The following is a 14,248-nucleotide window of genomic DNA, read 5'->3' as shown; positions in this document are numbered from 1 at the left end:
CTTGGTAGACAATAGTAGCCCCCAAGTAGTGGCAGATTCTGGGCACAACCGACATCCTTGCCTATTACTTATTGATAAGGCAAACAAAGAATGAAATTATCAATGTTCTTGAATTAATTATGACCAGGAATAGCAAAGTTGGTCTCTGGAGCCGGAATCTAATTTTCCATTCAGTCTTAGTTGCACATTTCAGATGGTTCCCGGGGTTTAAAAAAGGCAAGCCTCTCATGATACCGCTCACAGTAAGGCTGCCACGGTCCCGTGCATTACTCCGCTTGCTCTGCTTGGCCGTGAATGCACAGGTCCGTAGCTCAGGTTCATTGTAAAATGTAGTTTCATCGCGGTGTTGATGCGCGGTGTTTTATGCATTGAGGCTGTGTAAATAGCGTTGTGTTTTTTTTGTGTGTTTGGCTTTCCCTAGGCCAGGTCGAGATGTTGTTCCCGTGGACGCGCCGTGCTCCCTGCTAATGTCCACGTGGCGCGAGGTGCAGGATGGTCTGGAGGCAAACACATATGACGGGAGAGAGGAATAGAACAAGAAAACATCATGGGGAGGGCGGCGGGGGCGGCACGAGGAAAACCTGATCACCTGGCTCATCGGCAGAGCTGCGCCTTAACCGTAAGACACGTAAGAGACCTGAAACTCTTTCTCTCTCTCTGCTTTCGCTTTCTCTGTGAGCCAACGATGCGTTTTGTTTCGACAATAACTTTGCGGTTGCGCTCATCGGGATGGGTGCAAAGTTTTTGAGTGCGTATCCCAAAAAAAACAACGGATTGTTGGGCAATTTAATGCAGTTGTTGGGTTTGTGTGCTGGTTGGATGAGCAAATGATAATAATCGGTGTTGAGATGCGGCTGAATTTGGACACTGATCAATTCAAAGTTTGTAAAGTAATTATTTAAAAGCAAAGCACCACATCACTCACCATAATTCCAAGGAACATTTATTTATGAAAAAATTAAGGTAACTTTTGTGTTTACATTTAATGTTTTGTTCTCCGATCTTCTTTGATCACAAATCATATGTATTATGTAGGGGACTAATGATTACATATATAAAAAAAATAGATTTTCAGATTTTTTTTTAATCCTTTATTTTAGCAGCAATGAAGAGAGGCATAGCAGGAAAACTAATCAATTAACAATATTACAATGTTTAGCTTGTACCAAGGCAATGCCCTTGCGATGAGAATTTTAATCTCGTAATTAATGCATTACCCCACCAGTAAGAAACATGTCTCACCTTTAAACATTTGTAGAGAGTGTAAATTATTCAAGCGTAAATTGGTAACGTTATCACCTATAAATGAACATCGAAAATTCACCGTAAAAACAATGCTGCACGAGCAAATCACGATCAACCTTGTCGTGGCAGCACAATGATGATAAACCAGACAAAGCATGACTTTATACAAATTAAAGCATCAACACTAGTTTTGGTCTTCTTCGATACACACACAGACACGCGCGCACACGCGCTCGGTCAATACACGGCAGATCAAAGTAAATGCCCTTGTTTAATCTACATTAAGTAACTAAATAACCAAATAAAATAAAAAGAAGTACAGAAGGCCGTTCATTACGGAAAACTGCCGGGCGGCGTTAATTAGTTGTCATTAGCCCCTGTGATGAATCGCTGCCCCGTAACCCTGGGGTGGATATCGGTCCGATGTTGGTGTGAAAGCCGGCGATAAGGCAGGCCACACGCGTGGGTTGTACGTTACCTCTCCACGTTCGCCCAGATAACAGCACCCCCCCACCACCACCACATCCCCCCCCACTCCACACAAAAAAAAGAAATCCCACACACGGTGAATTTTGCTGACGTTGTAATCGTTGACGGCAGAATGGAGAAGCAAGGTACCGACCACCCCCCCCCCCCCACACGGTCTTGTAATTGGATGCCGGTTGCATGGACCGCGTCACTTATTGATTCTTCCTTCTTCCTTCTTCCTCTGCCTTTCTTCGTGTTCTTCTCATTTTCGTGCTCTTTACTTTTAGCGCTGCCGCGTTGTTTCATTTATATTTTTTTGAAACCCGCGTGCATCATTGTAGCTTGGGCAATGTGAGCTGGGCTGAGCTAAAAACAAGTATAACCCGTAAAAACAAAGTTTTTCACTATAAATCCTTTATATGCGTGGCGCTAGAGACCTCTCGTCTCTGGCTTGAGATGGCTGCCACCTATGGGTCAGATGATTGCATTGCACCATTAAGCAATTGGTAATTAAATATAATATTTTTGTCCTAAAAAGTGTAAAATTTGGGGAATTTTTTTTTCACGAACATTAATTGTCACGTACAACGAGTCTGTGTGGAAAATGTCAGCTCGATTGGATCACGGGAAGTGGGTTAAAAAACGACCGAAAGATTTGCACGGTCGTAAGCGCGCAAGCAAGCAAGCAAGTGAACTTAATATAAAGGATTTAAAAACACAACAATCCGAGTTGCCGTAAGAATGTTTACCTTTCTCCGTACGCACTTTACAACAACAACAAAAAGTTCAGCGACCGCAAATGAATGACAACAACAGGAGGGCGGCAGTGGTTGTTGTTTTCAAGTCCGTCTGTAACACGGGGGCACAATACGGAAGTAAGAAGAGAGATAAGCGCTTTGACAGGGCCGATGGGTGTTCGGAAAATCTCCATGGGAAAGGAGGAGTGAATGGGTTAAAGCATTCGCCGGGGTTACTGTAATATTCCTGGAAGGATAAAGGAGGCAAGACTGAAATGGTGTGGGCACATGTTGAGAAGAGTGAAAGAAGATGCAATTAGAAGGGCTGTCGAGATTAGATACTCATAGACTCGCATAGAAGTGCATAGACTCACACAGAGAAATGTGGACTCATACGGAAACGTATAGACTCACACATACACTTATGAACTCACTCATAAGCCAATAGAATCATATAGAGACCCATAGACTCATACAGAGAGTCACGGACTCACACAGATACATAGAGACTCATGAAGAGACCCATACACTCACTCAGAAACGTAGAAACTCGCACAGAGACTTACCTATTCACATAGAGACCTATAGGCTGATGCAGAGACCCATGGACTCACACAGAGACTCACAGACTCACACAGAGACTGACAGCCTCATGCAGAGACACATAAACTCACTCAGAACCCCATTAACTCACACAGAGCCTCATGGACTAGAATGTCTATGGAAATTCCACCAGTGCAGGGCAGAAGAAGTAGAGGCAGACTGGGGGTGAGATGGGGGGATGCTGTGGAACAAGATTCAGTATAAGGACAGTGGATAGGAGTAGAAAATAGGCACAGAATTGAAGCGCATGGAAAAATAAAATCTAAGCAGCCCACCTCTGGAGATAATGCGACTTTTGGGTAAGAATGAGAAAGAGGAAACGGGTCGTATGCACTCGTTTGCAGACCATAGCTCCCAAATGTAGTTTCACCGTTCCAAAATTATGCGACGCTGTACATCCAACAGCAGTGCACGGGGTATTTTAAAAACGTCCTGATGAGCTCTGTGTACTGCGTTTGGTCTCAGCAGGGTACCATCGCTCGCCCCGAAAACAAGGCCACAAGTGAAACGTGTTGGACAGATTGACGCCGTGTTGGACCGACACTTAATGTGATGCTGCGGATTAAGTAAAAAATGAGATTGTTATGATGAATGCATGCATGCCTCAGTCATTTTAAGCTATAGTGACGCTCAGTCTTGCTTGCGTTACTCATATTGCGGCAATATTCACCTTCGCAAGTGGAAAATCAAAGGGAACCCCGCAGTGTGATTGCGGAGAACCTGACCAAACCGTGGAGCGCATCATAAACCACTGCCAACTGTGGCAATTTAATGGCAGCAAGGGCAATTGACTCAATCTCACCTGAAGTGTTTGTGTGGCTTTCAATCCTAGACGTAGATGTTGAAGTTGCTGTTTACTCAGCCATACACAGGGAAGAAGATAGGAACGTGGAGAGTAAACAAGCATTCTGTCCTGGTTGTCATCAATGCTGAGCTGGCAATACGGTCAGACATTTCTTGAATTGGCCTAATTTTGGTTTGGCTTTGAATGCCATTTTAATTGTGCAGGATTTAATTGTGTAACCGAACATTTTGTTGGTTTTGTAACACCGATTTTAAAACAATGCGCTTTGAACCAGGAATGTTTATGCCCACACGTAGCCTACAATTACATTGTGTTGATGTGGTGTATTTGTGGAGCAGTAGCGCAGTGGCGAGCCCACTGCACTATGAACCCAAGTCGCCTGAGTTACTTTCCCGGAAACGGCTAGCATCAGCGGTGGGTGACTTCAGAAACAGTCCTGGACCCCCCCCCGCATCTCCCCTAACGAGTGTTGCTACCTCTCCTGGTTTCCATGAATCATCCTCTCTTTGAGGCAGCTGTCCTGGGAAATCTCGAAGTCTTCCCGGGATGATAAAAGTCCCGGGGTGTGTTTTGTTTTCTGTTACGTAAGAACAACAATCATGTTTCTCCACTCAAGACAATTCATCGCCATGTCGTTCTCCCCTCTTCCCATAATTTGAGATGTATTTCTTCTCGCGATATATCTCGGGGTTTTTTCTTTTTGCACTTCAGAGGTGGCAACCCTACTTACCACCTTACCTTCACCGACCCGCGCTGCCCAGCGTGGTGAAGGATGCTCAAACAACCTCGTGAGTGAGGTCCGAGCCCTACGGCGAATTGACAAAGGCCTGTGAATTATTCTACAATTATATCAAGCACGTGATATCGGTTAGGTAGCAACATTTGTTATTCTCGGCATCGTATATATGAGCAAGGCGCGTTCTCCTGTAACCTCCGGCCAGCTTTTCATAGCAGGAGGAAAAAGCCAAAAGCCACGTTCCTCGCCTCTGATAAACATCAATTCATGCATTTAGGGAGAAAAAAAATCCTGGCCCTGCAAATCTGTCTCCTGGCACCGCCTGAGGGGAGAGAGGTGGCTGACGCCCGCACGCACGGGGACTTGGGCACAGTGTGCGGTGGTGTCGGAGCCAGAGGTTGCGACAGAGCTGCGATTAAATCAATCTGAGAGCCACCCTTCTTCGCTCCTCGGCATGAGCCGACTCCATTATTTCGTCGAATTCAGGGGGCGACGTGATTCGACGACGCGTGATGACACCACCCACAAATGTGCGCGTGTCACGATTAAAAAATTTGATTGCGTGGATCCGACAAAAAAAATTTAAACCCACCCAGGCTGCTGCTGGTGCTACTGTTTGTGGTGCTTCCTATATTATGACTTTTTATTTTTTTTTCTCAACCCCGTCCTGATAGGGGGTAAGAGGCAGGTCTCTGGGTTGGTCCTAATTGCATTGATCTGGAGGCAAAGTGGTGGCCTGGGACATCTGGAGGCACGCTGAGAGCCCAGCGGGCGGGTAAATGTCATCGACGCCACACTGCCATGTGCCAGCCACGCTCGCCCAGTGCTGGCCTGTCGCCCCTTCAATTATTAATAAACCCCATCACTTATTTATTTATTTACTTACTCTGTCATATTTGTGTGTGTCTTAAAGATGGGACATGGTAGCTCATATTTTGGAACAATGTGCCTGGCCGTTGCTCCCTCTCTCTCAACACCACCACCACCACCACCACCCTCACCTTTACCTGCACCCCGACTCCCTCCGCTCGTGACCCAACAACGGTCCCCTATTGCTTGTGTATGTGTGTGGCCTTAATAGGCACTCGCTAACAGCACTTGCCTCGACTGTCCAAAGGGGCGATCGCCCTTTTTTATGTGTGTGTGTGTTTGTGCGTGCGTTTGCCGGGTAGGATAAAGGGGTCTTTAATGTGGCCCAAACAGTGGGCTTTTTATCATTAATTCTGGACCAACATTTAAAAAGCCATAGAGTGTTGCTCTACACAGAGCTTTCCTTGTGCTATAATCTCCATTCCCTGCAGTTTAAATGTCATTGAATAGCGATTTGTGTGTGTGTGTGCGTGTGTGTGTGCACGTCTGTCTGTATTCGTGTGTGTGTGCTTCATTTTACATTGAAGCCCTTGAGTTAGTTGCTGCATGATAAAATCAGCCCTTAAATTCAACCTCATTTCAAAGCAGACAAGTGGTTCCAATGCCTTAGGAGTATGTTCCCCTCTGAGTTCTATGGTTGATGGTTCAATTCCTAGGAGCTCGGGCTGAAGAGGTATTATCAAGAGACAATAAAGCTGGTAGTAGCTTGCAAGTGCACTCATTAAACCTCCCATTCAAAGAGCCTTGCTCTGTGAAGGACCAAACAAAGGCAAAGGTTTCCCCACATAGCCTCTCACGGACTGTTGGGCCAAGTGCTCTCAGCAGGCACCTATTCAGGCCGGCACGGCACAAGAGAAAGCTGCATGGACAGCACCTCCCCAGGTCACCTCAGTCTCCCCAGTGCTGACGTGTACGCATTGCACCGGATGCTCGTTTCGAGGCTCCGCCGATTCCTGGCCACGGCATCGGTGGAGCCACGAAAGGAAGCGAGGCTGTCGCGGGCGTTAAGCGTAGGGCGGACGTGGTCTGGTCACAGGCAGCGAAATGGGATATTCACCACGGCGCTTGGGAGTAAAACTGAGATATTCACCTGGAGTGCTGGGGGAGGGGAGGGGGCGAGGACCATCACTCTGGACGTTGCTGTGCGTGACCTTTGCAACGGTCGTGATCGTTTCGTGATTTAAAGCGTTCGAGTCCCTGCGCCTCGGCTCACCTACTTGTCTCTATCGGGGGGGGTGGGGGGGGTGGTACTGAACACAGGCAACAGCAGGGTGGCCTACTGATCAATCCGCAACTGGCAGCCGAATGATGGCCGCATGCATCCCGGGCTCGCCGATACCTGCGGTTGCCGATCGTTAATGGATTTTGATTGATTGCGGGTAACCGGCTGCATCGGTGCGGGGGGCAACCGCCTATCCGTCGTTCTCCTTCACGGCTCTGCCTCTCGCCTTCCACCCCCCACCACTCCAACACCCCCACCCCTCGAAAAGAAATACGTGAATAAAAAAAATATATAGAAAGTGGCTTCCGTTTGTAATGTAATGCACGGTGTATGGGGGAGCCCACCCACAGAAGTGTGAACTTTAACAAGGCTCTTACTCATTTGTGCGGAAACATTCGCGCATTGATTTTCTGCGCTAACAAGTGATTCTGTTTTATTGTGCTATTATGCGATAACTTTGCTGTGGTCTGTAAAAAATGTTTAACGCGTCCGTTATTTCAGGCAAAGGAAGCTTCTCTCCGCCTCTGAACTTTTGCGTTCGCGTGAGCCTTCCGAAAAGCGTCGCGCAAAGTGTGATTTTTATTCCTCTTATGGTATACCTAAACGGACGCTCTTAAAAAAAACGCTCAACGTTCCACGTTAGTTTACCTGTATCGATGGCCCAGATTTTTAGGGAGTGAACCTTAGCTAATAGAGCAGTGCCGTGTAGCGAGATGTGTGTGCGTGTACCACTGCGCTGTTGCCTAACACCGCATTACACTTGCGCCACGCTGGAAATATCCCCAATCGGACCGCCCGCCCCCCCCCCCCCCCTTGCCAAACGACCACCAGCGCTCCCACTTGGCCCAGTCCGCGGCGGGCAAAGTCCCGCGCGCGGCGGGGAGCCCGGGCTAATGAGGCCACTAAAAGCCCGCCTCTCAGCTGGCGACGGCCCCTTCACGCCCGTTAAAGCCACTCGTTGACCCTCTATTTGGGGAGACGATAGGCGACATTAGAGGCGAGCTCACGTGCACCTTAACCCCCCCCCCCCCCTGCGTCCGTCGGTCGCTAACCCCCCTCCACCCTTCCGACTCCATCCACCATCCCCCATCCTATTCCGCTTGCCTCCACCGCCGCCGCCGCACGCCACCCTTCTTTGCTCCTCATTAAAGCTCACGGACAGGTCGGCGGAGGGATTGCTCATTAAGGGGAAGACGTGTGTAACGAGGGGGTGTGTGGGGGTGTCGGTGCGCGGAGAGGAAGATTGGGGCACGCTGTGCCCGGGGCCCACGGCCATCCATCGCGGGATTCTCTGCCGTGGCATGAGCTCGCAGCCGGAGGCCGGGTCGCTGAGGCCCTCCCCCCGGTTTAATGCTTAATTGGCGGCTCTCCCGTGTCGTTTTGATGTTTTAAATGGCCAATTTTTGCGCCTGATGCAGAGCGCCGTGTCTTTCGCCAGCTGCGACATTCTTCACGCCGCAGTGGTTTGCGGTCTTAGTTACGGGGATCGATGGCTCGTCGCACCCGACGTTCTTTAACGCTGAAATATTTATTGTCATCGCTCATAATATCCACGGCGCGAGGTGTACCAAAGAAAAAAATCATCCCAACACAGTGAGAGCGGAGAGGGGGGTGGGGGGCATTTTTTTTGACTTGTGTGCCGCTCTTTCCGCGTCACTTTGTAAAGTGTTACAGTTTGTGTGTGAGATTGCTGGCCAACATATTTTTTCAATATTTGCCCATCTATTATTTTGGCAAGGCGTGCGTCGTTACATTGCGTTACTCTTGATGGTCGCGGTTTTATTTTCGCAGTTTGAAAGAGATGGGGGTCAGCCTTGTGAGGTCATCAAAGATATTTGGACCTAGACCCAGGCTACTAAGATATACATTGAGTTAGTCAGGCTTTTAGTGCTGAAAGTAAGGGGACGAAAAAAATGAATCACGGGTAATGGCAAGATGTACATTAAAAGGCAGCTTCAGATTAAATGACATGCATGCAATCTTCGCCGTGCTCAGTGGCTCGTGTTTCTTTGGGTGGGGGGGGGGCGCTAGTGATGGGGGGGGGGGGGCGCGCCCGTGATAGTTGAGCTTGTGTTATCTCCTTTGTGGTCCAGCAAATGTATATTAAATCGAAAGGTGAGCATTTATTTCACTCTTCATGCACAATCCAATTACTGGTGTGCGGCACCAGACTTCAACAGTTTTATATTAAAAACTAATCCGGTTTTATGCCCCCCCCCAGATGGATGGTAATCAAAAGTAAACCTCATTTTCTCTCGCTGCTTCATTTTTGAGCTAAAATAAAAGGAAACTGCTTGCAGGATTGTCATGAAATACGATTGCTGAGCTGTGAAGATTGTTTTTAAAGGTTTTAATGAAAAGCCAGGACGCGGTCTTTTGCTATCTGTCACGCCACTACAACATCTTTCTGTCGGCATCTTCCGGGGTGCCAGCGATATTGCATACGCATCTTATATCATTCGCTGTTATGTTTACTGCTGCGCCCTTCTTATCTTATCTCTCCTCCTCTCTTTTTAAATCCTTTATATTAAGTTCACTTGCTTGCTTGCGTGCTTGCGTGCTTGCTTGCTTGCTTAGGACCGTGCAAATCTTTCAGTCGTTTTTTAACCCACTTCCCGTGATCCAATCGGGCTGACTTTTTGCACACAGACTCGTTGTGCGTGACAATTAATTTTCGTAAAAAAATTTCCAAAATTTTACACTGTTTAGGGAAAAAATGTAAATATTTAATTACCAATTGCTTAATGGTGACAGACAATCATCTGACCCATAGGTGGCAGCCATCTCAAGCCAGAGGACGAGAGGACTCTAGCCGCCACGCATATAAAGGATTTATAGTGAAAAACTTTGTTTTTACGGGTTAATTTTTTTTCTCTCTCTCTCCCCCTGTTACTCCGTGCCAACTCCCATCCACCTCCTTACCTTCAAAACAACGCGCTCTCTCTCTCCTTGCTTCCCTCTCTCGCTCTCCCAGTTCCCCAGTTGCGTTTGTTGTACATAGACTCCGTAACAGATAAATGTACCTGATGCTCTCTGCCCTTCCCACCACACCCACCGTTTCCTGTCAAATGTATCGATTTCCTTCCAAGGGAACCCTCTCACATGCAGCAGAGCTTTCGTGTGCCTGTGCGTCCGTGTGACGGTGATTTGCGTGTTCGTGCGTGCGCCTGTGCATGTTGCATGCCGCGTGATTGTGCGTCTCAGCCTTAAATGGAGTGTCTACATGATGGGAAGTGTAAACATCAACACTGGGGAGGCAAAGGTGGCATGGATTGGTGCTGGCTACAGCGGTGTCTTTGTGCGCTGTGCCGGCCTTAATAGGTAGTCGCTAACAGCGCTCGCCACGACACTGTCTGTCGGCTACATGGGTGATCTTTGTCTAACTGTGCTCGCTCGAGTTCACTGGCATCTACTTGCTCCGTGTGTTTATTGTCAATGGCTGTACGGGAACAACTGCCAACCGTGCATGTGCACGGATCATTCGGGATCCACCTCTAATGTGTGTTTCTAAAACTTTGTACAAAAACCATCAAAGGTTCACACTGCCAAACTAGGGCATTCGGTGTGTCAAAGGGGCTACAAAAATCACCATTGTGCGCGAATAATTGCAAAAGAGATTATAATTATCGGACCGTAACTGCAGCAGCGAACGTACGCAAGCTAGAGACACGTCACTTTGACTGCTAAGATAATTAAGTGGGCATTCGCAGGAGGGGCGATGGCCACTGGACGAGACTAACAACAGAGTAACAGCCAAAGATAGGCAACATGCCCGGAAACCGATCGATTGTAAAAGATGGAGTGATGAAATCAGCTCGTGTGCAGGTGCTAGATGGATTGGTATATTGCAGGACCACGGGATATGGCGGATGGCTTAGGGAGGCATTCATCTGGTGGTGGATAGATAACACTGGTCAACAACAAAAAAACTTTTTTTTCTGGCCTGGACTTTTGCAGCTGTTTTAGACTAATTTCAGGGTGCTGATTCCAAATCTGATCTCAGATTTGCTCTATCACATCTCATTTTTATGCTATCGGCATACCCCATTTTCATTGATTTTACCCAAAATTAACTCTGTCACTTATGATTGCAAGTTGTTGCGAGTCAGTGACTGCTTTAGTGTTAAAATATGGTGCTGTATTTTTAGGATAGTGTGTTTATAATATTATTTTATGTAGATATCCACATTTATTTAATATTTTTCTTCTGCAGTTTTTATTGAAAATGCAATATTTGATATCTCAAAAACCTGATGTGATAGACAAAAACTGAAGCCAGATTTGGAATCAGCACCCCAAATTTACCTTAAAACCGTTGGAATACCTATTGCCAGAAAAAGTGTGTTGACCAGTGTAATCGATTAATAATGATGATGATGATGATTATGAAGACAATGAATTATAATTCGCAATTTTTCGCTCACATGGAAAAAACCCCAAAATTAAATAACCTCGAACAGAAACCAACGGAGATAAATGCGAATTGATTGAATTGGCACCGATGTGATTCCTGGGACTTATATTGTGGTTGAATGAGACAGGGAGGACTAAATAGGGTGGAGCGAGTGTGGCGAGATGATCGTCTAACACCTGCTGCACTATTACTAAATCACACGATGGACGAAATTTTATTATTATAATAAATAATAATACACAGTCACGTAGGTAAAATAATAAATAATAGAAAATATAATAGAAATAAAATCATTTATTTTAGCCATCTGACCTGTAAAATATTGAATATATTGTGTTCTATTATTTTTTCCTATTATTTTGTATTCTTTATTTTTATTATTTACTTTTTTCCTACATGACTTTACCGAAAAAACCTAAGAGTATGAATCTTTGCAGTCACGAAACCTTCAAATCTATAAATAATACACAGATCTTTGTCAATCCACTGCTGTGAAGAAGGTCTAATTATGATGTCGTAACTCGCTGAGCGTTGGGCGAGGGGCGGTGGGGGGGGTGCTGTGGGGGTGGGGCAGAACTGGTTCAGACGGAACTCACCGCTGACGTGAGCCCTGGCTAACTCGCGTTAGTGGCGTCAGAGTGCATTACTAGCGCAGTGCCAGGAGTCGCACTCAGGTGAAGAGCTCGTGGCAAAGGGCCAGAACCATTGCGGTGAGGGTCCTCGCTCTCGAATCGAAAACAGGCTGCCAGGTTGATAGTGCAGTGCGCTAACCATAGCCCCACCACTCCACCGCAATCCGTGCACTAGCATGCGATGTGAACCCGGACACTTGCGACCCACGTTATCCTGAAAAGAAAAAAGCATCCGTTTAGATATTTATCAATATCATGTGTCTACCAGGCAGTCTATTATCTGTGCATTCCCTCGTACCTCCCTACCGGTCTAATCCATCTTCCTATTTATTTCTCTCTACCTACCGTAGCTATCGATATTCTACGTTTCCTTTCTATATCTCCCCTGACGTAATATCTTTATCAGTTGAGCAATGTAATCACGATTACCTGCCTGACCTATTGCAGCTCGTCTATCTCACGAGTGTGTCTTCCTTATTAATTGGTCATCTCTGTGTTATCGATCTTCGATCGTAACCCGTTTTATTAATAAGACAAGGCGAGATATTAAAAACACACACTCTCGATATCGGAACACGACAAGATTTTGGAGGGCCTGAGTTTAACACGAAACTACATCGACGAAATGTGTTGAGCAAACCCAATTGGAATTATTATTTCGCAAATTATTGTTCTGCTGTCACGTGGTGCAGACACGTGACCATTAACATAAAATGGAAGAACAACTAAAAAGTGTGTAAAGGAAGTAGGCTGCGATGCAGGTTCGGAACTGCATTGAGAGACAGACTTTAGGAACACGTGGATTCGAGAACACACACAGACGTGATTCAAACTGTTCAGAGAATCAAGTGGTCGTGGGCTAGACGCGTTGTTGGAATGGATGATGGTTGGTGGTCAGGAATTGTGACCGAGTGGCGCCGCGTCCAAGAGAACGTTCACCGAGGAGATGGAGCAATACAATGATTTTGCGTGCAGGTGTCGCGTGGATTGTGCCATCGCTGGATGGTGGAATATGGCAGTGGCATTGGGAGGCGTTCATCCAGCAGTGGATTGGCCATGACCGACGGTGATGACTAAAAGGGAATGTTTTGAAATTTCAGCCATCTGACCTGTAAAATATTTAATATATTGTGTTGTCATGGTTTGCTATGAGTAATACATTCAGTTCCATCATTAAGGCCCGCCAACTAAACCATTAAGTATTTATCTCCCGGCATGTAAGATAACTCCTATAATTTGTATTAAACCTGCCTCTTTTGTGGTCAACTGACATCGTATATAATTTTTAAATATATGTATTTACATTCGTTGGCAGGCTCGTATGTAACATAATATAAGCGCTCACAATTTTACATTTTGATTGATAAAGTTGTCCGCATCGTGGCGCGTCGCTTTTTTTGTTTTTGTTTCTGTCAACATTTCCGATTAATACGGTGTAAAGGGAGGGAGAGAGGGGGGGGATGCTGATTTCTATTGACTTATAGACAGGACTGACTCCGGGTTACATTTGGGCTTCATAAAAGCAAATTGCTTTGGGGGAATATCATAGTGGGGGAGAAGAAGAGAGAGAGAGAAAAAAAATATCCCTCCGTTCTTTTTGAAATTTTCTGACTGAGCATGACCCAAGGACACGACTGATCGAAAATCTGGACATTAGTGTCATTGGGCCCTCAATTATTCATGAATCAATATGTTAGGCTGTTTGATTACCATTTGAAGCCATCACAACGTCGCCGAGTCCAAGTCTGCCCGATTGCCGTGGCCTCGATCCTCCTCCGTCTCTCCCCGCGCGTCCCCCCCGCCCGAGTTTTATTCGCAGCCCTCATTAACGTGCGAATTAAGTGCCACGAAGGCTGCTGGCTTGCTTATGGAATGGAGTGTGGAGTGGAGGGGGTGGCAGGGGGGGGCGGGGCGGCTGGAGGCCGGTTTTATTTTTAGACAGACTTCAAAGTGATTGCGGCTGCCCGGGAGGTATAGAGGCGGGATCTGGAGGGGGAGCGATGGTGCATAAGGCGATGGTAAAGGGGTGCTGGGGGACAGCCGGGTTGGGTGAGCGGGGGGGGTGGGTGGGTGGAAATGATTGGGGGTGGTAGAGTTTGAGGAGAGAGACAGAGAGAGCCTGAGACAGGGAGCAAGAGAGAGAGAGGTTGGCTAGAGAGCGAGCTCTAGGGTTGCCATACATAATTGATGATCAAACTCCTCCCTACTCCGGCTGTTGGGGTCCGTAGGCCACGACTTGCACGCCCTCTTGAGCACACAGACGCGTCGACAAGAGGGCATTTGGTGCGGCTGAATACCAAACAAATGTGTTGCACGCCCATCGCAATCTGCAAATGAGCGGTTGTCTCAATGAGAGCATCGCTCTGCTAAATCTCCGTGACTACGCCGTGACAATTCTAATTGCGTTTTGTTACGTTTTGTTTTTTTTAAACGCAATCTACAAAACATTCTCGTGCGTACAGCCACACACAGCAGCATAAGACTGATTTTTACATATAATTGGCACGTTTGCATAT

The 14,248-nt window shown here is 46.7% G+C and overlaps 1 protein-coding gene across 13 annotated transcripts in view; it reads left to right on the top strand.

Annotated features, from left to right (window-relative positions):
- FGB (fibrinogen beta chain) overlaps positions 1-14,248 on the top strand; it is a 100,232-nt gene that overhangs the window by 37,908 nt on the left and 48,076 nt on the right. For 3 of the 13 annotated variants that reach the window (XM_078863161.1, XM_078863163.1, XM_078863156.1), the window contains exon 1: positions 529-619. Coding sequence is in view for 7 of the 13 variants with exons in the window: in XM_078863153.1 (XP_078719279.1) it covers positions 548-628 (81 nt within the window). In the remaining 6 variants the exon portion in view is untranslated. Of the gene's footprint in view, positions 1-182; positions 303-421; positions 629-14,248 lie in introns of those variants that run through there. The other 10 variants (XM_078863160.1, XM_078863162.1, XM_078863155.1 and 7 more) reach the window with 6 other exon arrangements.

Source organism: Lampetra fluviatilis, chromosome 15 (assembly GCF_964198595.1).
Source record: "Lampetra fluviatilis chromosome 15, kcLamFluv1.1, whole genome shotgun sequence".
In the NCBI taxonomy this organism is placed as follows: Eukaryota; Metazoa; Chordata; class Hyperoartia; order Petromyzontiformes; family Petromyzontidae; genus Lampetra; species Lampetra fluviatilis.
Note: the sequence above shows the minus strand (reverse complement) of the source record. Positions and strands in the feature narration are given on the sequence as shown.